The sequence below is a fragment of the Cricetulus griseus genome, chromosome 2, assembly GCF_003668045.3.
Source record: "Cricetulus griseus strain 17A/GY chromosome 2, alternate assembly CriGri-PICRH-1.0, whole genome shotgun sequence".
Taxonomy (NCBI): Eukaryota; Metazoa; Chordata; class Mammalia; order Rodentia; family Cricetidae; genus Cricetulus; species Cricetulus griseus.
The window spans coordinates 298,308,614-298,333,223 of record NC_048595.1 but is presented as its reverse complement, the minus strand read 5'-3'; the positions used below and the strand labels follow the sequence as shown (position 1 = coordinate 298,333,223).

Here is a 24,610-nt window from a genome sequence, read left to right as displayed (position 1 = left end):
AAAAACATATTCAACAACAAAAAAACCAATATGACACCACTGAAGTCTAGGGACTCTACACCCGCAAGACCTGAACATCACAATGCAAATGAAGGAGAAAAGAATGACCTTAAAATCAACTTCATGAAAATGATAGAGGCCCTCAAAGAGGATATGAGAAAACCCCTTAAAGAAATTGAAGAAAAAAACAAATCAAAAAATAGAAGAAATCAACAAATCTCTTAAGAAAGCAGTTCAAGACCTAAAAACTTAAATAGAGACAATAAAGAACACAATCTGAGGAAATGCTGTTGATTTCTTGTATTTTTTGGTTTGTTTTTTCTTCCTAGAAAGGCTGGGTAAATGATCAGGAACTACAGTTGCAAGCATAAACAAGAGAATACAAGAGATGGAAGAGAGAATCTCAGGCATTGAAGATACACAAGGAAAAATAGACTCATCCACGAAAGAAAATCTTAAGTACAACAAATCCCTAACACAAAATATCCACGAAATATGGGACACCATGAAAAGACCAAACCTAAGAATAATATGTATAGAAGAAGGTGAAGAAACCCAACTCACAGGTGCAGAAAACATATTCAGCAAAATCATAGAAGAAAACTTTCCCAACCTAAAGAAAGACATGCCAATGAATGTACAAGAAGCCTACAGAACACCAAATAGAGTGGACCACAAAAGAAAGTCCCTTCACCACATAATAATCAAAACCCCAAACATACAGAATAAAGAAAGAATATACAGAGCAGCTAAGGAAAAATGTCAAGTAACACATCAAGGCAACCCTATCAGAATCACACCTGACTTTTCCATGGAAACTCTGAAGGCCAGAAGGTCCTAGATAGATATTCTACCTACACTAAGAGACCACGGATGCCAGCCCAGACTACTATACCCAGCAAAGCTTTCAATCAATATAGATGGAGAAAACAAGATATTCCATGACAAAACCAGATTCAAACAGCACATACCCACCGATCCAGCCTTACAGAAAGTTCTGGAAGGAAAAATCCAACCCAAGGAAGTTAACTACAACCAGAAAAATATAGGCAATAGATAATTCCACTTTACCAACAGCCAAAAGAAAAATATGGTGGAAATCCACACAAAATTCCACCACCACCAACAAATCCAAAACAAATAAGAATGAACAATCAATGGTCATTAATATCCCTCAATATTAATAGTCCTAACTCACCTATAAAAAGACACAGACTAGCAGAATGGATATTCTGAAGACAGAATCCATCCTAATGCTGCATATAAGAAACACATCAATTTCAAAGACAGACAGTACCTCAGAGTTAAGGGTTGGAAAAAGTTTTTCCAATCAAATGAACCCAAGGAAAAAGCAGGGGTAGCAATCCTAATATCGAAAAAATTAGACTTTAAACTAAAATCAGTCAAAAGAGATGAAGGAGGTCATTCCTACTCATGGAGAAATCAATCAAGATGAAGTCTCAATTCTGAATATTTACGCCCGAAATACAAAGGCATCCTCATTTATAAAAGAAACATTACTGAAACACAAATCACACATAAAACCTCACACACTTAGAGTGGGAAACTTCAACACCCTACTGGCATCACTACACAGGACTACCAGACAGAAACTTAACAAAGAAACAAAGAAACTAATAGAAGTTATGACCCAATTGGGTTTAACAGATATGTATAGAACATTCCATCCAAACACAAAAGAATATACCTTCTTCTCAGCACCATATGGAATCTTCTCTAAAATTGACCACATACTCGGCAACATAGCAAACCTCAACAGGTACAAAAAATTAAAATAATCCCCTGTATCTTATCAGACCACCATACTTTAAAGTAAGAATTCAACAACAGCACAAATTGCAGAACACTGCTATAAACTCATGGAAATTGAATAATGCCCAATTGCAGCATCCCTGGGTCTAGTAAGAAATAAAAAAAAGAAATTAAAGATTTCCTAAAATTCAATGAGAATGTGGGCACAACATACCCAAATTTATGGGATACTTTGAAAGCAGTGCTAAGAGGAAAGTTCATAATACTAAGTGCCCACATGAAGAAACTGGAGAATAGTTGCACTAGAGAATTAACAGCACAACTGGAAGCTCTAGAAAGCAAAGAAGCCAACCCAAGCCAGAGGAGTAGATGCTAAAAAACAAAAAATCAAATTGAGGGCTGGAATCAAGAAAGTGGAAAGTAGGAAAACAATACAAATAATCAATATAACAAAGAGGTGGTTCTTTGAGAAAATCAACAAAGTAGACAAATCTTTATCCAAACTTACCAAATGGCAGAGAGTGAACATGTAAATTAATAAAATCATAAATGAAAAGGGGGACATAACAACAGATACTGAAGAAATCCAGAGAATCATCAGGCCATACTTTGAAAACCTGTACTCCTCAAAATTAGAAAATCTAAAGGAAATGGACAATTTTCTGGATAGGTTTCACTTACCAATTAAACCAAGAACAGATAAGCAATTTAAATAGACCTATAACCCCTAATGAAACAGAAGCAGTCTTCAAAAGTCTTCCAATCAAACAAAACCAAACCAAACCAGGGCCAGATGGCTTCACTGCAGAATTTTACCAGAAATTCAAAGAACAGCTAATACCAATTCTCCTCAAAGTATTCCACACAATAGAAGCACAAGGGTCATTGCCAAACTCTTTAAGAAGCTTCAATAACCTTGGTACACAAGCCACACAAAGACACAACTAAGAAAGATAACTACAGACCAATATCCCTCATGAACATTGATGCAAAAATACTCAATAAAATACTGGCAAATCAAATCCAAGAACACATGAGAGAAATCATCCAGCATGATCAAGTAGGTTCCATTCCAAGGATGCAAGGATGGTTCAACATACAAAAATCCATCAATGTCATCCACCATATAAACAGACTGAGAAAGAAAACCCACATGATCATCTCAATAGAGCTGAAAAAGCCTTTGAAAAAATCCAACACTGCTTCATGGTAAACGTCTTGGAGAGATCAGGGATAACAGGAACGTAGCTAAACATAATAAAAGCAATATAAAGCAAGTCAATAGCCAAAATCAAACTAAGTGGAGAGAAAATCAATGAGATTTCTCCAAAATCAGGAACAAGACAAGGCTGTCCACTCTCTCCATACCTCTTCAATATTGTACTTGAAGTTCTACTAGAGCACTAAGACAACAAAAGGAGAAGTCAAACTTTCACTATTTGCAGGTGATATGATAGTTTACATATGTGACGCAAAAACTCTATCAAGGAACTTCTACAGCTGATAAACACCTTCAGCAAAGTGGCAGGATAAAAGATTAAAAAAAAAAAACTAGTAGACCTACTATATACAGATGATGAATGTACTGAGAAAGAAATCAGAGAAACCTCACCCTTTACTATTGCCACAAACAACATAAAATATCTTGGGATAATGCTAACCAAACAAGTGAAAGACTTGTATTACAAGAACTTTAATGAAAGAAATTAAAGAAGATCCCAGAAAACAGAAGGATCACCCATGTTCTTGGATAGGCAGGATCAACATAGTAAAAATGGCAATCTTGCCAAAAACAATCTACAGATTCAGTGCAATTCCCTTTAAAATCCCAGCACAATTCTTCACAGACCTTGAAAGAACAATTCTCAACTTTATATGGAGAAACAAAAGACTCAGAATGGCCAAAACAATCCTGTACAATAAAGAAACTTCTGGAGGCATCACCATTCCTGACTTCAGGTTCTATTATAGAGCTATATTCCTGAAAACAGCTTGGTATTAGCACAAAAATAGACAGGTTGGCCAATAGAATTGACCTGAAAACCCTGATATTAACCCACACACAAGAAGCTAAAATTATACAATGGAAAAAAGAAAGCATCTTCAACAAATGCTCTAAACTTAAGTCCAAATGGATCAAAGACGTGAACATAAATCCAGCCACATTGAAGCTCTTAGAAGAGAAGGAAGGTGGTAACCTTGAAAGAATTGGTACAGGAGACTACTTCCTGAACATAACACCAGTAGCACAGACACTGAGGTCTACAATTAATTAATGGGACCTCCTGAAACTTAGAATCTTTTGTAAGGCAAAGGACACGGTCAACAAGACAAAATGGCAGCCCACAGAATGGGAAAAAATACTCACCAACCCCACATCTGACAGAGAGCTGCTTTCCAAAATATACAAAGAACTCAAGAAGCTAGTCTGCAAAACACCAACTAATCCAATTAAAAAGTGGGGTATAGAACTAAATAGACAATTCTCAATAGAGGAATCTAAAATGGCTGAAAGACACATAAGAAAGTATTCAACATCCTTAGCCATCAGAGAAATGCAAATCAAAACAGCTTTGAGATACTTACTCCTATCAGAATGGCTAAAATCAAAAACATCAATGACAGTTTATGCTGGAGAGGATGTGGAAAAAGGGGAACACTCCTCCACTGCTGGTGGGAGAGCCAACTGGTTTAGCCACTTTGGAGGGGAGGGAGAGGGAACTGAGAATGACATGCAAAAGAAGCTTGTTTCTAATTTAAATAAATAAAAAATGAGGGAGTGTCCTGATATGGTTGCAGTACATAAAACTGATTGGAGATAGTGTTTTTAACTCAGTCCCTTTCACTGTCATTTGAATGTCATTGAATGCCATTTCATTATACTTTATCTCAATACCTGGTTAATAATAAAATACTCCATTTAAACAGATGGGAAGATGTTCATTGAAATGCCTCTTGGTTCTTGGATCTTCCAACTTACCACAATTTTGAAATGTACAATAGAATGAATCACTATGAGGAAAAATAAAATAGTACAAACATTCTTCAATCACCAAGCTCTGAGTAATGAATGCATTGAAGATTCTGTGTGGGACATATGGAGAAGCATATGTTCACTCTGCCTTTGAGATGGTAGAGCTGTGAACATGAGATTAGTCTGAAAATGACAGAAAGGGAAAGTGTGTGTGTGTGTGTGTGTGTGTGTGTGTGTGTGTGTGTGTGTGTGTGTGTATGGGTGTGCATCAAATGTGTACATGTCAAATTCTACTATGACATACAGGAGAATAAAAATTTACAAATCCATCAAAACTCATACATTTCATCCTGGAAGACAGAATAAATTCATAGTTGGATTGTACTAATATTATACTCCAGTAAATGCTGTGTTTCTGGGCTTGGATTGGCTCCTCAAATTCAGAAGTAATGAGGTTCAAACCTTACTGGTTTATGGAAAATACAAATGGCTTTTAAGGAATAATCATGACAACTTTTAGCTCTACCCTATCTGTATGACTATAAAGTAATACGTATAAATTCTACATTTTTATATTACTCATGCAGGAGTAAATATAAATTTAAAATTAGAGCTCCCTTCTAAAATTAAGTCAGTTGAACTTAACCTACTCCTAGTGAGCACTTTTTCTTATTTCCACCTTTACTCTAAAGCTTAGGCCAGGAGTTCTGCATCAGACTCAAGTTATGATATTAGTGGGCATACTACTCATACTTTATGGCCATCAGTTAATTTGTCCGTCCAAAGATGTGTTTTGGGGAAGCTGCTAGGTAGTAGAATAAACTATTGAATGCACAGCTTGTGAATACAGCCAGCAGTGTTAGCCACTGTCCTTTATGACAGTTGGCCACAACAGACTACACAGGTCTATACACCAGGAGATAAAAGTAGGAGTTTCTTTTTCAGAAGTTCACGATGATCTACTGGGAAATTTTTTGCTTTGCAACTCTGTAGCATCAACTATATAGGTTTCTGTGGGAGAGGAAGCCCAACTTTTTTGGTGAAATAGTGTGGGAGCAGAGCAAATCTCTGAACAAATGTGTGAGAAGTGGATGAAGTTCTTAGGGAATGTGTGTTGCTGACATGAGCACTGCCATTTCGATGATCCCAATATCTCAGACCCGTGGGAATTGCCAAAGCCTTCCTCAGTCTGAGTGCATATATTGACAATGTGTACAGAAACTAGCAACCACAGCTTCCTCCTCCAAGACTGAGGATTGAGACTACTCCATTAAAGAGACCTCTTACAGAGACTACCTAAACCTATCTCCTTGTTTATCTGTATACCATGAACCTGCCTCCTTTCCCAGCTGTATACCATGAACCTGCCTCCTCATCCAGCTGTATTCCATGAACCTGCCTCCTTGTTCAGCTGTATACAAAAACCCATCTCATCACTTCAGATGTATAGAATAAACACAATGAGTCTCCAAGTTCATATCAACCAGAGTTTAGGACCTGCCTAATCCCAGCTTTTCTGTATAGATGTCTGTGTGTCTGTTTTCTCTACATTCCCTCATGGGCCCTGTCAGATCAAACTTTGAAGGTGGGGGTCTTAGTGACTGCACTGGACAAACAACGGAAGTTAGCAGATAAGATGGACAGTGGTGATAGAAAGATAGACTAGCTAATCAAAGGATGTGATGATGATGATGATGATGATGATGATATTGTCACTTGCAAATTTGAAATGACAACTACCTGCAGCAGAATTATTCTAGTTGTCTTAAGTGCTAGTCTGCATTTAAACTTTTGGAGGGTGCAGGTAAGGTCCAGAAATTCTCTATGTAGCCCTGGGTGTCCCAGAACTTGCTCTGTCCTGGAAGCAGGTTGGCCTCAAACTCTGTTTCTGCCTCCTGAACGCTAGGATAAAAGCAGAGCACCACCAGGACTTGCTAAACTTCCTACTTCCCTCCCTCCCTCCCTCCCTCCCTCCTCCCTCCCTCCCTCCCTCCCTTTTCTTTTTAGAAGTTGTGACAAGTCTTCATCATGAAGAACCAATGACAGGACTCACAGAACTCAACATGAGGAATAGATTTCACCGGTATAAACAACAGACCATTTGGAAAGTCAATAACTCTACATCTTCTTGTCTTTACATATGGGCTCACAATAGGTATATCAAAGGGGAAGGAATGCATACAACCTTAATTCCCCTAATGTTTAGACAAGACAGGATATAATGCTAGGGAATTAAAACTCCGAGAGATGAGCTAGGGAATATAATTCAGTTGGTATAGCGCTTGTCTACCATGTACAAACCCAAGTTTAGTTCCCAGCACTGCAAACACAAGTGTGGAGGTGACACCTGTAATCTCAGCATTTGGGAGGATGAGAAATTGTGGTCACCTTCTGCCATATCAAAACTCTAGGCATTTTGGAAAACATGAGATCTTTTCCACAAAAAACTCTCAACTAAAGACTGACTCCTGAGAGTTGTCAGGTGGACACTTCAGAATCCTCATTCTTTAGGTTTAATAACTGCAACTGTGTATTTAGCACTGGTTCTCAAGATCCTACCCCTAATCTCATAGATCACACCCATTGACAAAACCCTACAGGCAATTAAGGAGTGTTGAGAGGGGAGGAATTAGTCTTTCTCAGGGCACGGCTCCCTGATTTTATCTAATACTAAGAGGTCAGCACTAAAATTGTAAACATACAAGTAGCACTAAATGGACTTAGCAGGTTGTATTCATATGCTTTGTGTACACACACACAGCAATAACAACAATAAAAGGCAATGATTTCTATAAGAAATGGGTGGGGATACATGCATGGGAAGTACTGGAGGAAGGAAGATATGGAAGTAATGTTGTAATTTTAAAAAGCATCCTGTGAGAGAAAGGCACCATATGACAGAGCTTGGATGGAGGATTTTTTATTGTTTTTGCTGGGGGAGGGGGGAATGAATGGGAATAGGGGGAGGGGAGAAGGGAGACAGGCCTCTGGGGACAGGAGAGGTAAAAGAGAGAGGCGAGGGGGGGTGGAGAGAGAAGGAGAGACAGAGAGATAGACAAAAAAGCAGAGAAAGAGAGAAAAATGGGAGGTGGGCAGGGCCCTTTTAAAAGGGAACATGGAGAAAGTGCACAGATGATGCTCTTCTTAGTGGCTGCAGCTGAGGACATATCCTGTCAGAACTCCAAGGACAGGCCAGTACAGATGCCTGAATACTAACAGGAAAGAAACCATGAAATTATGTTTTAGCTTTTACGAATTAAAAAAAAATAATTAAGAAAGAAAAGAAAATGTGTTGACATATGAAAACGGGGCAAACAAACAAACCCTTCAACTTCCCCTGAGGCTTAAGTTCAGCCACTCTTTCAAGTTGACTTGAAAGATGACACAAATTCTCTTTGATTCCCTATCTCCTTGTCTCCCAGTATTCCCTCCACTTAGAAAATAAATATTTTCACTTGAATTTCTGTACTCAGGTCTGTTTGTTTAGAATATTCAAGTTGGGATGAGCATAGAGGTACTCACAGTATATTTCAATCCCTGCTTTAAGAATACTGAACAAGTACTCCAAAAACATTTCGTCAATAAATGTGAATGCAAATCCAGGTCACTGTGACTTCAAAACCCATGTTCTTTCCTTTACTTCATGTTGTCCCTAACTAAGGTTGGTGGAGGCTTGGTGTATAAGTTGTATTTTCTGGCATAGATGATGTTTGGCTCCATCCAAGCCCCTTGATTGAAGATACCAAATTTTTAACCACAAATGGAGTTTGGTCTTCAGACTATGTCCCAAATTGGAGCCATGTTACTTAAGGTATAGGGAATGATTTCAACCAGATGGTTTCTGACGTGGATGATTGGGACAAATTTATACCAGAAAGCATAAGGTACATTATTCAGAGAACAAAGTCAAGAGCATAACTCAAGACAAGCTGAGGGTCATGACCCTGATGCCGGGAAGAGGACAGGGAAGTCCCAGCATTGTGACATTACTCTTCTTTTTCCATAACTTGTCTTTCAAAATCTTTCAAAGAAAAGAAGCAGAGGAAATTTTTAAAGTCACTTTGTCATCCTTTTCCAGGAAGATAATTTTAGTACATAAGACACAAGTTATAGAAATTAAAAACTCAAAATACATTCTTTATCACTTTAAACAAAAGTATAAAAATTTCAGGTAGTTAGCACTGAAAATATTTGCAAATATTTGATATCTATAATGGGCATAGCTAAATCTTAATAGTAGTTATAATTGCAGATGGTTGAGGAAGTAGAAATTGGGTGGCACTTATCTGCATTTATGTATGTATACATACATACATACATACATACATACATACATACATACATAGAACTTGCCTTGGTATCCAAGCCTCCTTTGTCCACTAATACAGATTTACACACTTAAAAATAAATCACACCTGTGTATGTAGTATTGGGAATTAAATTGGGGTTTTGTGCATGCTAGGCAAAAACTCTTATTCTCTAGCTCTTCTCTAGGGGTTTTAACTTCCCTGGCATTGTACCCAATATTGTCTAAAAATTAAGAGAAATTCAGGTTATATGAAGCTCTTCTCCTTTGGTCCATCTGACATGAATCAAGAGGTAAAGACATGAAAAAGTAGAATCATTAACAAGTGCTTGTAAGGTTAGTTAATTTTAATTTTGAAAATAACATAACAGTTGAGCCATGAACTTAGGAGTTTCTCTGAAGTCCTATTAGAGCCATGAGTCAGTAGGATACTGTCTTCAGGACACCACAGAGTCACTGTCCACTCCCTACCCCACCCTTCAGGAGCTTTATCTTTATGGAGTCAATGACTATTATCAGTACCAGGCCACCAGAAAAGACCTTATTACTGGGAGTCCCAGACAGGTTTTCTTTAACATCACACTTTTGATAAGTGTGGAGAGCCAGTGAGAAAGCATTTCCATTTTCTTTCCACTTTATCACCCTGCAGTAGATCCTTTTAACATGTTTAGATAATTGATAAAGTCTGCCACTTTGAAACAGCTCTTTACTGGCCAGTTGTTAGGAATGACTGCTTGGAGGATATTTAATGTGATGAGTGGCTTGGAGGCACGTTAGCTCATTTAATTCTCATAAGCCTCCCATGAGAATATCTTGGATGGCAAAGGAAGATTTTTTTTTTGAAGGAAAAAAAACAAACAATAGTTTTGCATGGAATGTCTAAATAGATCAATAAGATTATATAATATTTACGTTTCGACTTCCTCATCAAAATATAAAATGAAACAGAAGCTCACATAGGTTAACTCTTTTTCTCATATCACAAAACAAATATAAAAGACACATTCATCTATTGCGAAAATTTGTAGTTGTTTGTATGATCACAGTGTAGTTTCAATTTCCGTGTTTTTCATCTAATACTTTTATGTCATAATAGAAAAGGAAATATAAGCCTTAAGATAACTATCTGTCTGTCTGTCTGTCCATCCATCTGAAATTCCTAGTTCAGCTGACATTTTTAGTACCTTTAATAACTATCTGATTCAGAGATACTGAATTTTGCCTTTGAAAATCTTTCAAAAGATCCAGCTATTTGTCCACCCATACTCTGGAACAGCTATAAAACAGCTCTCTAAGCTTCTCCCCTAGTTGGCTCTATGCTTGTACTTGGCATCTCAGAGTACAAACTCTCTCTCAGCTCTTTTCCTCAGTGCTGTATAACAGCTTGCCAGCAATAGCTAGGAGACTCTTAAAATATTTTATATGAAAATAGACTTACATCATTTCCTCCATTCCTTTCCTAGAAGACAAGTTTTGTCCTCCTCTCTAAGTGGTATCTCCTGAGGATACCAGCTCATCTAAATCACATTCTCCATACTGGAGATCTACCACTAATATAAAGTGCTAGAAATATTTAATTTTGCAGTTACATATACATTGTGACTCTAAACTAATCTGCTCATTCATTCATTCATTCATTCATTCATTCATTCATTCATTCAGTCAAATATACAGGGAGACAGAAGAATAAGCAACAGAGGAAAGGCAAACTAAGATACAGCAAACAAAACAAAACACTAATGTTTGGAGTTAAGGGAAGGCTTACTTACGAAACTCGTATCTGAGGTGAGCTATGAAGGTGAGTGGGTATTTATTGATTAAATAAATATAAAGAGATGTTAGGGAATTGAAGAAGGGCATGACAAGACATGATGGAAAGGGCAATGTGTGAAGAGGAGAATTCACACTGTGATGGTCGCCAGAGAGTTTGAGATATAGGAAAGACAGAATCATATGCATGTGACTTTTCTAGACCATGACCTGTGTGTGTGTGTGTGTGTGTGTGTGTGTGTGTGTGTGTGTGTACTTACTGAAAGACTTTAAGTCATAGGTATGAAATAATAAAGTTTGAGTTAGCAAAATTGGCTTATGTTTGAAAAAATTCTGGCTATAGTTTAGAAAATAAAGGAAGTGAAAGTCAACACATAAATTATACAAACTTGCACATGAGAGTCCAGGGTGCAGTTCAGTGGAGGAGTGCTTGCCTAGTATGGGCCAGGCTCAGTACCATCAAGAAAAAGCAATGCTAGGCCGTAATGGCAGAGATGAGTGAGATTACAGTCGTTTGGACTAAGGTGAAAGTGGCTTTATGGCTGGTAGATTAAAGGTTTGAAATTATGGAGATTTAGCAATAGGGTGTGAATGTACGTAGAAAAGAGGCTCTAGATGTCCAACTGGGGATCTGCCTATGCAACTGAGTGAAGTTACCATTAGCTAAGTCAAAGACAGAAGAGGATCAGTCTGGAAAGGACAGTGTCTATAACCTCCTAGCATAATCTTCAAGAAAATATTCATGTACAGTGCCATCTATGAGTCTATAGTCTTTGGAAAGACTACAATTGATTTCAATAAAACAGAGTACAGAAGAGCTATAGGAGACCACAGAGACTATGATAGAACACTAAGGATACTAATATTCCAGGCACAGGTCTGGGCCATGATATAAAAAGGGACATAAAAGCAGAAACAAGAAAAGGAGGAGGAAACTGGCAGAATATCTCAAGAGGAAATCAGTTGAATGTTCCCAGATGGAGGAAGTCAACAATAGCACTGTGTGGCTGTCCAGTAGGTCCTCTTAACTTAGGTTGTTATATTCTTGTGTTGAAAAGGATTTTTGTACCAAGTTTCCTTAACTGCTTCTTCCCTTAACTGTGACACACAGCACAGTGACTTACAGGGAGAAAGTCTGTGAAATACATTTATCAAAGAAGTGATTTGGGTAAGTATTTACATAATATCATATAGTGAGGCCAAATATATCTTATATTCAGGGTGGAAGATTGTTGGAACACAATCAAAAGAATGACCCATGGTGAGCAATGCCTTTAGGAAATTGGAGACAGGCTTCAGGAAAAAGGTCAAAGGGCCTTTTACCTCAGGTGCATATTGTGTTCTTGGATATTTTTGTGCCTCCTGTTACAAACACGTACATTCAATTTATAATACATGTTTATTCTGAATGAATGTTAGAACCCAATCTGGTCAGTGTACCCTAATCTGGACATGCCCTCTGCCTTGCTCTCTTGCTTTCGTATGTGCCAGACATTGTGCTTAAATTGGTCTGTCATGAGAAAGTTAGTGGAAAGGGCTATCCTGTTAATATTTAGTATTTGTTTACTGGTGTTTATTTACACGTTTTTCTGATCATGTTTTCCTGAGCATGTTTTTCTGAATTCAAACAACCGTTCTTGGCTCATTGCTTTGTTTCATTCACATATAAAAGTGCACTGAAACTGAAGTAAGGTTGTCTACAGCATTAGACTGTAGTCCACCCCATTCTTCCCAGTCCTCAGGTCCCAGGTCCAGCAGACACAATCTGCTCAGGTCAGCTGAACACTTACCAGGAGATGATGTATAAACATAAACAGTATTATCTTAAGTAAAAGTACAATAGAAAGTAAGCTCTCCAGCTGAGGAGAGACTGGCCTTGTATCAGAGTATCATGTCCTCATAGAAGACAATGAGAAGTAGGAAACGAACGCACTACTTCCTCAAGCTGATCATGTTACTCAGGTCCAGAGCATACTTGTGACCTACTTAGCAAAGAAGACTTGAAAAATTACTTGGAAGTAAATAGTTTAATGAAGATCAAAGTTTAGGAAACATAAAAAAGCATTAGAAGGAAACATGCTATAAATTACTATGATAGCTAATCTTGGTTGTCAACTTGACCACATCTGGAATCAACTAAGACGAAAGCATCTGGGTACACCTGCGAGGAATTATTCTCCACTGGATCATTTAAGGTGGGAAGACCCATCCTAAATCTGGGCTGTATCTTCTCATGACAGTTTGTGTAAAAGGACACAGAAGAAAAACACTTTTGCTTTTCCCTGCTTGCCCTCATTCTCACTGGCAAGTTCGTCTACCCTGCCGCTAAGACATTCTTTACTGGCCTTAGAGCCTACTTCTAGATTCCAACATAGACTGAGGATCAGCCCGTATACCCTGCCTCTTTGACCAAATGTCATATTCTTGGTCTTTCTGCCAGGAGACAGCCATTGCTGGACGAGCCAGACCAGCCTATAAAAGTCATAATAAATCCCCTGTTTAGTATATATAGATTCATTATATCAGGTTTGTTCCTCTCGAGAACCCTGACTGCTACAATTCTCAAGAGAATATTCTTCCTTGAACATTTATATGAAATCACTGTGTATTACCATGCTATTAGCTTGATAGTGATATATTCACCAGTTGCTTCAGTTTAATCTACTATGAAAATGATAACTTTTTGTAAATCATTTACACTATTGGTCTGTACTATTGTTAGAGACCTTGAGTGTACTTTATTTTACTTAATAATACATTAATTTTCCTAAAACATAGGTCTTCAAAACTAAATTACCAGAGCCCAAGAAAGCATGAAAAGATTTTCATTTTACTTATTATATACCTCATAGTAGCCTGATAGACAATATAGGCAAGTTTATGTTCTACATAACTTACAGCATTTTCACTGTTTTGGTTTTATTTCATGTCTTTCTTGCTCCTTTTCTTCCCACTCATTCACATTGAATTAAGTATCTTTAATATTTCTGATATCTGGCTCAAATCTTTCCTGAAATAATATATCAGTACAAAATAAATAGATGTTATCTTCCTTAAGATGTTGAACTGGCAAAATGGCTCGGGATGTCAGGGCACTTGTCACCAAGCCTGATAACTCAAGTTCAATCACTAGGAACCCATATAATGGAGGAAGGAGAAAATTGACTCCCACAAGTTGGGTGACTTCCATAAGAATGTTGTAAAATGTACCCTCCCCTCCACAATAAATGAATAAAAATAAATAAACAAATAAATTTAATTACTAGGAAAATACTATAAAATTAGATATTTCAGTCATCTCATTTCTCAGTTTTCTCCTTTCTCATATGATAAAACTAACATATTTTAGTTTGCTCTTGTCTAACTCATGTATTTCCCAGAATATTTTGGAAACTTTGTTCTCCATGGGGTAAAAGAGAAGTAGTGCTAGCTGGCTTAAGTATGGAGAATAGTTTGAAAGGGATGGCTTTTGAGCCTCATATTGCTGGTCTAGGACCCACCCCCATCAGCATGCCTGGCAAAAGCAAATCAATAATGCTTTATTTTAAAATGGCTTTTCTTGCTGCCCAAATTATATCACCATTCTGAATATGCTGGGCCGTAAGTTGCAGGCACCAGCCCTTCTCAACACATCATATGGCCCTAGCAGAGAACAGTTGCCAGAATGTCAGGCATCAAGTTGGATTCAGGGAAGGGGTGATCATATCATACTTTGCATGGAAATTCAGACAAGGTGGGTAAGGAGCTTAAGGAGTCCCACAAGAAGGAACCACATAAACTAAGGTCTGAGTTGAGAATAAACAACAAATACAAGTTCAAAATGGACAAGTCTTAAGCATGTGTGAGGAGAGTGAATTAACTGAAGCAGAGAAAACCCAGTGGTGATTGGGACATATTAAAGTGGGTCGAAGCAAGCTACTTTAGGATTCTGGGGAGGAGAGGGACATAATGAAAACTACTCTATGCATACTAAATAATAGTAAGATAACAAAATTCATCATAATGATTTGGATAGAAGGGATGGCTTTGAGAGTGTTTTGAGACAATGTTTTTGTTTGTTTGTTTGGTTTTGGTTTTGGTTTTGGTTTTTCGAGACAGGGTTTCTCTGTGGCTTTGGAGGCTGTCCTGGAACTAGCTCTTGTAGACCAGGCTGGTCTGGAACTCACAGAGATCTGCCTGCCTCTGCCTCCCAAGTGCTAGGATTAAAGGCGTGCACCACCAACGCCTGGCTTTTTGATTTTGAGAAAATGTTTACTGGCATGAAGAGACCAGACAAGACTAAGGACTAAGAATAGGCCAATCAAAAGCTCAGAAGACTTTGTTTTTTAAGGATTCGTGAACAATGCTTGGGTATGGAGAACAAGTCAAGAACGGAGGAAGGAGTTATCCCAGTGGATAACTCAAGAAATGTGGGCAGCTGGATATAAATGTTGAGGGAAGGGCAAGCACTCAGCCAGAAATACAGAGATACAATAATCTCAACAAAGGTTGTAAATTAAGCAATCTGGACAAAGAACAAGTGGAGAAAATGGGTTTGCTTTTTGCTTTCTTTAATTGTTTCACGTTAACAAAGTTTAATTGTATGCATTGTAAGAAATTTGGAAGATACAGATAAAAATTAAAACGACTTGCAAACTCACCACCAGAGATAAAACCTATTAAGCCTCCACAGTTTATACCCTTTCAATATTTGGTGGGGTTTTGCTTTATTTGCATTTGTGTAATGCTCTGTGTATAGTAATTGTACAGGCCAGTATTTCTCCATTGTATCTACCACTGAGTAAGTTCCTTGCCTAGACAAGACTTTTCTCACTCAAGAAGTTTAGGGTAGATTAGCTTGGATCTCTTTTAGAGATAAACACTGTAAACTAGCGTTCGAGTAACCATGCAAATTGAGTAATCAAAAGCACACTTTTATACAGTGCCTGACTGACAGACTGTGGGTGACCCTTCAGGAATGCCTGCTACCTGGCTTGAATAACCTCATACTTACTAATCTGCTCACCCCGATTAACTATGAACCACAATGATTTCTATAAGTTATCAAATACCTTTTAAAAATCAATCCTTTTATTGATCCCTTACTGGTCTATTGTTCTAACTCTCCTTTAAGTGATTGTTTTTCAATAACAGTACAGAACATTAATTGCCCATTTTCTCTTATAAACAACACTTTAATAGCTATTTTACACATAAAACTTGGTTAACATCTTCACTTCATTCCTTACAGTGGATTTCTAAAAGTGAATTTCCAAAGGTGTTTTTAAGTTTTCAATAGAGGCTACTAGCATGATCCTAGAAAGCAATCCCTGGACACCATTTACACTGGGAGTGAACAGGGACTCAGGGCTGAATCGGGCAATAGACCGTTTACTGACAGAAGCAGAAAAAAGACACTTCTTATTTCATTTACACTGGGGACTATAAAAAAAAAGAGATGCCAAATATAAAAATGAACTATTTTTGTGGTAAGTTCCCAGGCTCTAGCTAGGCTGAATTAAGCATGGCTGAAAGAAGAATATTATAGAGTCTCACCCATGGGGAACTGGTGGTTCCAAAGAGAAAAACAAATGTGCTGATGGTAGAGAGCACATATGCTTACATGAATATGCACATATGAACTCAGAGAGGTGGTGACAGCATGTGGAGGACCTGCATAGGTCAAGCCAATAGGGTCCCATCACTGAGAGGGGGAGTGGACACACGATGTAACCAATCTGTGATTGCCAATAATGTATTTCCAACATAAGTCAAGACTGTATTCAGATCACCAATATCTCCTTTAGCTGACATTTTGTTCTCAGATACAAAGGAAAGCCATACTTCCAATGATATATTCTGCAAAGAATTAAACTGACATGCTACATAATGCCACAAAATGTCATCAAACTTTTTGGAAGTACATTTTATACTGTGAATGCTTTTTCTGAATTTAAGTGCTGTTAATTAAATAATAAAAATGAAAAATCTTGTTCATAATTATAAAAGTTACTCCTCTCAACTTCTACCTAATATTCTGAGTTAAGTTAAACTGACTATCTAGTTTTGCTGTATATATCAGATAATTAGCTGCAGAACTGTCAAATGCCCAATCATAAATCAAGAATGAATGTTTAAATGGCTAGGTAATTAGCTTAAATAGAATGAAGTTCTCAAAATCCACCTTTTCAATTACATAACTAAAGTTAGGAGTTAAAGAAATTAATATGAGTACTGTGTCTTTGATTCCTGGGTTTTAAAAAAAGTCATGAGATTATCCTTTCCACTTCCTTGCTTACTGCTAAGTTCCTTTTGTAAGACTCCTTAATATCCATGAAGCAGAGTTTCTATTGCATGCGTAAAAGAGTCACAGAATTATAGACAGTGTGGCATTTGGAAGTTCCCACCTGAGTAACGAAGGGTAGAACTGTGACAAGCAGGAAACCCAGTGGAGTGGTTGATTAACCAATGACATTAAGGAATTTGAAGCTGAAGCTGACTCATCCATACCATGTTGAAAAGTTCTAGGGAAACAAAATTGATTATTTCAGAATATACAGGAAACAGCAACTAAGAAGAGGACTGAAGTAATTTTGGAATTTTACTTAGTTTCCACAAGCCCATTTTTAACAAAAAGTGGTACCATTTTATTGAGGAAAACGCATCCACCAAAATGGCAACAAACCTATAAAAAAAAAAAAAAAAAGGAAAGAAAAGAAAAAAGTAAACCCAACATTCAGACCCTTTTTAGAACAATCCTTAAATGGTAAAGGCATAGTTATGTCATTACAAATACCACAGAAAGTGCAATGAATACAAGCCTTGTCTCTCAAAACTAGCAATCTTATATTCCATAGGATTTTCACCAACCTGCATTCAATGTTGCTAATATTTATAATATCTGTTTAATATAAGAACATTTAACATTAGGTACATTTTAACCAATGTGATGTATATATATATATATATACATATATATAGATATAGATATAGATATATAAATAGACATAGATATACACATATATATCAAACAATAAATTAAAACTTTATGATTAACTTTCTATGTTTTAATGGCTCAGAGAGACCTTGTGAAATGTATTAGCATGATGCAAATTGTAGAATACTCTGTGTAAATATTTTGTCTACAGCCACCTTTTGGAAATGACTAATATCTTTCTGAGTTGGTTCTAATTCAATGATAGATCTAGGTCTAATAAGGAAAGGTTTGCTACCTAAGTGCTTAGTAGATAACTTGACTAGATTAAAAAAATTATAACTGACCAATCTATTTGCCCACATCAAGTCAAGAATAAAGACTTTTAGAAATGGGATTGTTTGAAGTGTTAGTTTCCATATAATGAAGAACTAATATTGTCTTTTTAAAAATTAAAATATAATTATATCATTTTCCCTTTCCCTTTCATAATGCAGAGGTCAATGGATCATGAGAAACACAACCCCATCACAGAAGAGGGGGCAGAAAGATTGTAAGGACCAGAGGACTAAAAAGTCTACTATATCTTCTAGAAATGATTGCTTAAACAAAATAAGATCTAAAAATGGCAATATCAACAGGCATGCTTATGCAGAAGGTAGAAACTGGTCTGAATAGAATCCAATTCTGTTGTGAAAAAAGCTATCCCTACCTTCTTCTCACTTCACATCTTGAATTTGTGTATTGTCTTATTTTCTAAACTTGACTTTTCTCTTCCCTCATTGTCTTAAAGAAATGGGTTATCTTCAATTAAGTATACTTGGAAGATATTATTTAGACATTTAATATATCATCAACTTCTTAAAGCCATTTTTTCTTTAGCTTCACTAAATTTTAGATCAGAGAAACATCCCCATTTATAGCCTGTCAAAGTCAGGCTATAAATACCCACTCAATGAAATCCACAGAGGTAACTACAAAAGCAGACAGAGGCTAGCTCAGCAGCACAATGTCCTTTTCCACCAGCAATGCAGAATTCCTGAAGAATTTATAGAATGGTAGTGATGTTAGCAGGTAGCAGTTTCACATGTTATAAAACAGAGCTCAATAGCAGTAAGAGATGTGGGTGGGAAGGGATTAAAAATAATGACTATGATACTGTACTAGACCACTGAGAAGGGCCTAAATTAAGAGACAAATATGAGAATTCCTAAGTCAATAGAATCATGTTGCAACAATCATTTATGACATGAGAGTGAAGAGAGGACATAGAGTTGAATGTAGAGGAGGAGCCTAGAGAAATTCACAGGAATTTCACTTAATTTTAAATAGTCACCGAGGTCCATAGGCATTTGAAATACATCTGAAGAGATAAATAGAGAATGAATTTGAATTTACTGGTTCCACTATGTACAAAAGAAGTCTGATTTGAAGACACCCATGTGGAAGTCATCACATGTGAATGGATGAATTCACCCACTGAACAAGTACAAAATGAAAAGATAGTCAATCACATATATTTGGATCAATCTTTAAAGCATGGCATGAGAAAAATAAGTATTTAAATGAAACTGCAAAGAAAAAAAGTCATAGAAAAGCTGGCAATGAGCCAGGAGAAAGCTGTGTTAGGGAGGATGTTAACCATGTCAACAGCAGCAGAGAAAGTAAAAACAATATATTCTACTGGAGTTAGTCATTGCATGCACATGAGTGCCATGGTCCTTGTTTATCTATCTGGAGGGAGGGAGAAACAAAGCTGCAGTAACAGAGTGAGTGCTAGGACAAGCAGTGACTGGATGTGAGTACAAACACAAAAGTACTTCACAGACTAAGGACACAGAATGGTAGATAAAATTTGTCAGAAGCTTAGTTGAAAAGATGTACTGTAGCTGAGAAAATAAACACATTAATCAAAAGCATATCAAGAGATGTAGGGGTAAATTGTGATGAAAATATTTATTAAGAATGGATGTGGATAGAGTAGTTGCCCAAAGACCATGGGGAAAATGGGAGAGGATAAAATGAATGCATGATGGGCTATATTTTCTCAGAGAAGCACAGGGCGGGGTTATCTGCTGAGAAAACACAGAATGTGGCAAGGTCAAAGAGATGGCCAAAGTTGAGAAAGCTAGAAGCAGTCCCAGGTAGTGTCAAATGGTGTAGTTGTCAGCAGGTACACAAATACTTAAGTGATAATGTTGTGGGCCAGAGACTGGCTAGAGGCCAACCGAGGTTGGAAGGAAGAGACAGGACACGGCAAGGACGTAGGAAGAAGATGCTGTTTAAGAAGCGGGAGATATTAGTCTAAGGAAATCTTGAAATGTGCATGCAAATGGATGGAACTAGAAGAAACCATTCTCAGTGAGGTAACCTAGTCACAGAAAGAAAACATGGTATGTACCCACTCATATTAGACATAGAGCAAAGGATTATCAGACTACAATCCACACCTCCAGAGAAGCTAGGAAACAAGGAGGACTATAAGAAAGACATACATGGTCCCATGGTGAAGGTGAACGGGACAAGAGCTTCTGAATAAATTGGGAGCACTATGGGGAGGGAAAAGAAAGAGGAGGGAAGAAAAGAACATGAAGGATCAGGAAGATCTAGTCAGGAGAGGAATAGAGGAGAACAAGAAAAAAGACAAATCATTAGAGGGAACCATTATAGGTTTAAAGAGAAAAATCTGGCACTAGGGAATTGGACAGAGATCCACAAGGATGAACCCAACTAGTATTCTAAGCAATAGTGGAGAGGCTACCTTAAATGCCCTTCCCCTATAATGAGAATGATGACTACCTTAAATCCCATCCTAGAGCCTTCATCCAGTAGCTGATGGAAATAGAAGCAGAGATGCACAGTTGTACAGAGGGAGGAGTGAAGAACAAAGGGGTCAAGACCATGCTAGGAAAACCCACAGAAACAGCTGACCTGAGCAAGTGGGAGCTCATGGACCCCAGTCTGACAGCTGGGGAACAAGTATGGGACCAAACCAGGCCCCCTGAATGTGGGTGTCAGCTAGGAGGACTGGGCAGTCTATGGGGTCTCTGACAGTCAGGATGTATCCCTGGTGCAAGAATGGACTTCTTAGCCTAGATACACAGGGGAGGGCCTAAGCCCTGCCCCAAATGATGACAGATTTTGATGATCCCTCTTGGAAGGCCTCACCCTCCCTGGGGAGTAGATGGAAGATGGGATGGGGAAGGTCTGGTGGGGGGCATGGGAGGATAGGAAGGAGAGGGAACTGGGATTGATATGCAAAATAAGATTGTTTCTAATTTAAATAAATTTATTATTTAAAAAAAAAGAAGCAGGAAATACAGTAGAGGTTTGTAGAAAGGACAGCCTCAAAGGAAGGAACAGCCCAGGATAAAGGACTTCATGAGTGAACATGAGTGTTGAACAGGAGTCACACATATCACACTTAGGCCCACTTTTCCCACATGTCTTTGAGCCCTTTGTATAAGTCCCTATTTGTCCAGAAATGAGAGGTCACCTCATGCAGCATGCCCTTTCCATCAAGGTTAGCCATCTCCATAGCATACTCTTAAAAGAGGATTTTCTTTGTTAAGTATTCCCTGGCACTCTGTCTAAAACATAGCTCCTGTTGCTATCTCTTCCTGGTCATCTTTTACTTTGTTTCTTCATAGGACTTAGCTCTAAACATTTTATGTTTACTTTTTTTTCTTTATTTTCTTTTATTTTTGTCATCTCTGTGTCTCTAGGAGAAGGTAACTGAAGGTTATTAAGAAGCAGTACTTATCACATGTAGGAAAAATGGAATCAAACAGAGTTTGGATCCAGTGTAGACTTTATCATTAGATTTGTAATATTTTTGACAACTTACTTAGCCTCTGTTTTCCTATTTATAGAATGGGGATATTACAATATGTATGAGGATTCTGTGATCTAATGCATGCAAAGTACCATGTGTCAGTGTCAACACAGGACAAGAAAAGTCAAAGTGCCTCTATGAGAACAGCTGCAAGGTGATATGAAAAAGTGCCTAAAAACATCTCAAAATGCTACGAAAGTCCTAACAGTAGAAATAGTTACGTACTTGCAATTTTATCCTCAACAACAACAAAAAATAATACAGGATCTAATAATAGTGGAATGGTTAACTATTGCCAAATTTTCTTAGATATAAAACCAAAGGAAACACAGTATTTAGCTGACTGTTTCTGTCCTCCTCTTTTACTCAACCTACAAATTCCTGGGCCTGGCAGGAGTAAGGATATTTGACTATATGGGGTGTTATGGCAGATGTTTATGGTCTCAGAGGGGGTGTGATATGTATGAGTATTTAATTCCACAGCAAGAGCCCAAATTAGTTTCATTATTCTGGAAAGTATAAGCTGGTGAAAATTGGTCCACGATCTCATTGGGGGAATGAGATTTTGAATTTCCTACTAGTTAACCTCTACTGACATTTCAGTATACAACTAAAAGAGATGATATTCTGAACAACTTATATCAGAGCATAAAATACAACCTTAAAAATCTACAGTTATATATTCTCCAATAATATAATTTTTTATAAACCAAATTTAAATACCTTAGAAAATTTTAAGTACTTAAAGATGGAGGCAGTACCCATCTTTTCTGCAGGTTAGCAGATTGTAAAGAGAGCTTTGTTTAGGGGGCAATAAACATGCCTTGTCCTTCCTCCAAGATGAGGGAGCCAGGCTCCATCCCTCTCTTTAACACCATACTGCCTCTGCACTGGCCAGGCTATCACATTTGACACCCTGGCCTAGACACATTTTCTCTTGCTTCTCTTGTCCTCATGCATGTTATCTCTTATCTTTATTTTTTTTTCTTTCCCAACATATAGACTTGTTCTTGGACTTACATAATCAGTTGCTGAGAGAAAATGAATCCAAGGCACCTCAGAAGTGAGAAAAACCAAAAGCTAAAATGACTTAGCTGGATTTATGCTTGGCTTGTGCCACTTGGAATCTGGCTGTGGACCCAGCAGAGAGGTTCTCCAAATATGATGCTAAGAGACTGAACCTTCACAGTGGAGTTAAGGCATCTCAAGAGAGTGTGCTCTAGAAGGGTGAAGGTATAAGCTCAAAGTTCTCCTATCTCTGTGCACAGCCCTATGACTGGGCCACTAGACATCTTCAATTAAAAAAGAAATCCAAGAGAAAAACACTGTCTTGGAAATAGAATTACGTTACAACAGAAATATTGTTGTGATATGAGATACGAAAGATATGTGGGCCTTTTTGATGGTGCTACAATCAAGAGCAATCACAAATACATAGAAATAGTTCAATCAAACATTTCAAGATTGAAATGGAATCCAAATCACTGCTTTACTCTCTTTTTTAATGTCATTTGCAAGTTTGAGGCCTGCCTAGGATACCTAGAAAGGAAAAAAGAAAATAAGCAAGGTTTGTTGGCATACACATTTCATCCCAGTACTTGGGAGGCAGAGTCAGGTGGATCTCTGAGTTTGAGGACAGCCAGGGCTACACAGAGAAAGCCTATCTTGAAAAAACAAAACAAAACAAAATAAATGAATGAATAAATAAGTAAATATAATTAGATATGTTTTCCCCGGGGGCCTATGGTGTTTAAATATAAATGTGTAAGTGTCAAAGTAAGGCACTTAGAATAAAAAAATAGTTTCCTCTATTACTCTGACCACTGGCTTGCAATTCAAAAAAGAAGCACAGCACTCTGGCATTCATCATTTTTAATACCAATGACTAGCAAAATGCACAGTCTACAGTAGGTACAGGATGGAAAAGGAGATGAGTAGAAGTTATTAGGCCATGTTTAGAAGTAAGGAAATGGATTTGCATGTCCATGTGGGAAGGGCATACTGCCAAGGACAGGCTGAGAAAGGACATCTGGCAAGGAGGGAGGGCAGAGTGAAACTTCATACCAGATGAAGATGTAGCATGCAGGCTATCTCCACAACCAACAACCAGCCATTTCCCATGCTCTGCTTCATCAGGACCATAAACAAAGCTGTTGTATCTTTCTATTCTTTTCAAAGATATTCCCCAAGTAATATTTAGATGAAAATATACAAATACATCCACCTTATAAACAAAATTGCTAGGATAAGAAACTTCAAGTACTGTCAAATACTTTTTTTCAGATTTTAAATGTTTTTACATTTACTCAATACTTTTTCCCACTAAGACAAGTTCTTGCTATGTAGCTCAGGCCAACATAAAACCTGCAATACTTTTGTCTTGGCCTAAGTCATATACTATTATACTAGTCTAACCTAGATTCATTTTAGCAGCTTTATTTAGATACATAATTCAAATATCACAATATTTACATGTTTAATGTATGCAATTAAGAGTTTATATTATATTCAAGAATGCTTAACCTACATGTCCATTAGCTGCCTACTTCCCCTCTCTTCTTAACCACTAATGATCTCTGTGTCTACAGACTTGCCTATACTTGGTGTTTCTAATGAATAGAATACCTGCCTTTTTAAAACTCAGCATAACACTATTGTGGTTCGTTTTTGCTGTGGCATGTTTTAAAATGCCATTTCATTTATATTGTAGAATAGTATTCCTCCATATGTTTATTCTGAGTCTTGTTTATCTGTTCATGGGTCTGGGAGTTGTTTCCACTTTGTGCTACTGAGAAAAGTGCTGGTATGTCCATTCCCATACAATTGCTATTTACACTTTTTAATTTATGGTATGGACATGTGTTTTCATTGCTGGGTCATAAGATCATATGCTTAACATTTTGCCTAATCATATGCTGTACTCAGCGTTCTGAAGAATTGCCTGTTTTTCAAAATGTGCCATTCATTCTTGAGATATGAAAAAGTTTTAATTGAAAATGTGTCATTCCCTGGAGACTGTGAAATAGTTACAAAAACCAT

At 37.4% G+C, this 24,610-nt stretch overlaps 1 protein-coding gene across 4 annotated transcripts in view; it reads right to left on the bottom strand.

Moving 5' to 3' along the window:
• Positions 1 to 24,610, bottom strand: part of Kiaa0825 (KIAA0825 ortholog) — a 443,548-nt gene that overhangs the window by 280,235 nt on the left and 138,703 nt on the right. For all 4 annotated transcript variants that reach the window (XM_027401813.2, XM_027401815.2, XM_035440466.1 and 1 more), the window contains one exon: positions 17,210 to 17,326. In XM_027401813.2, the coding sequence (XP_027257614.1) occupies positions 17,210 to 17,326 (117 nt within the window). The remainder of the gene's footprint in view (positions 1 to 17,209; positions 17,327 to 24,610) is intronic.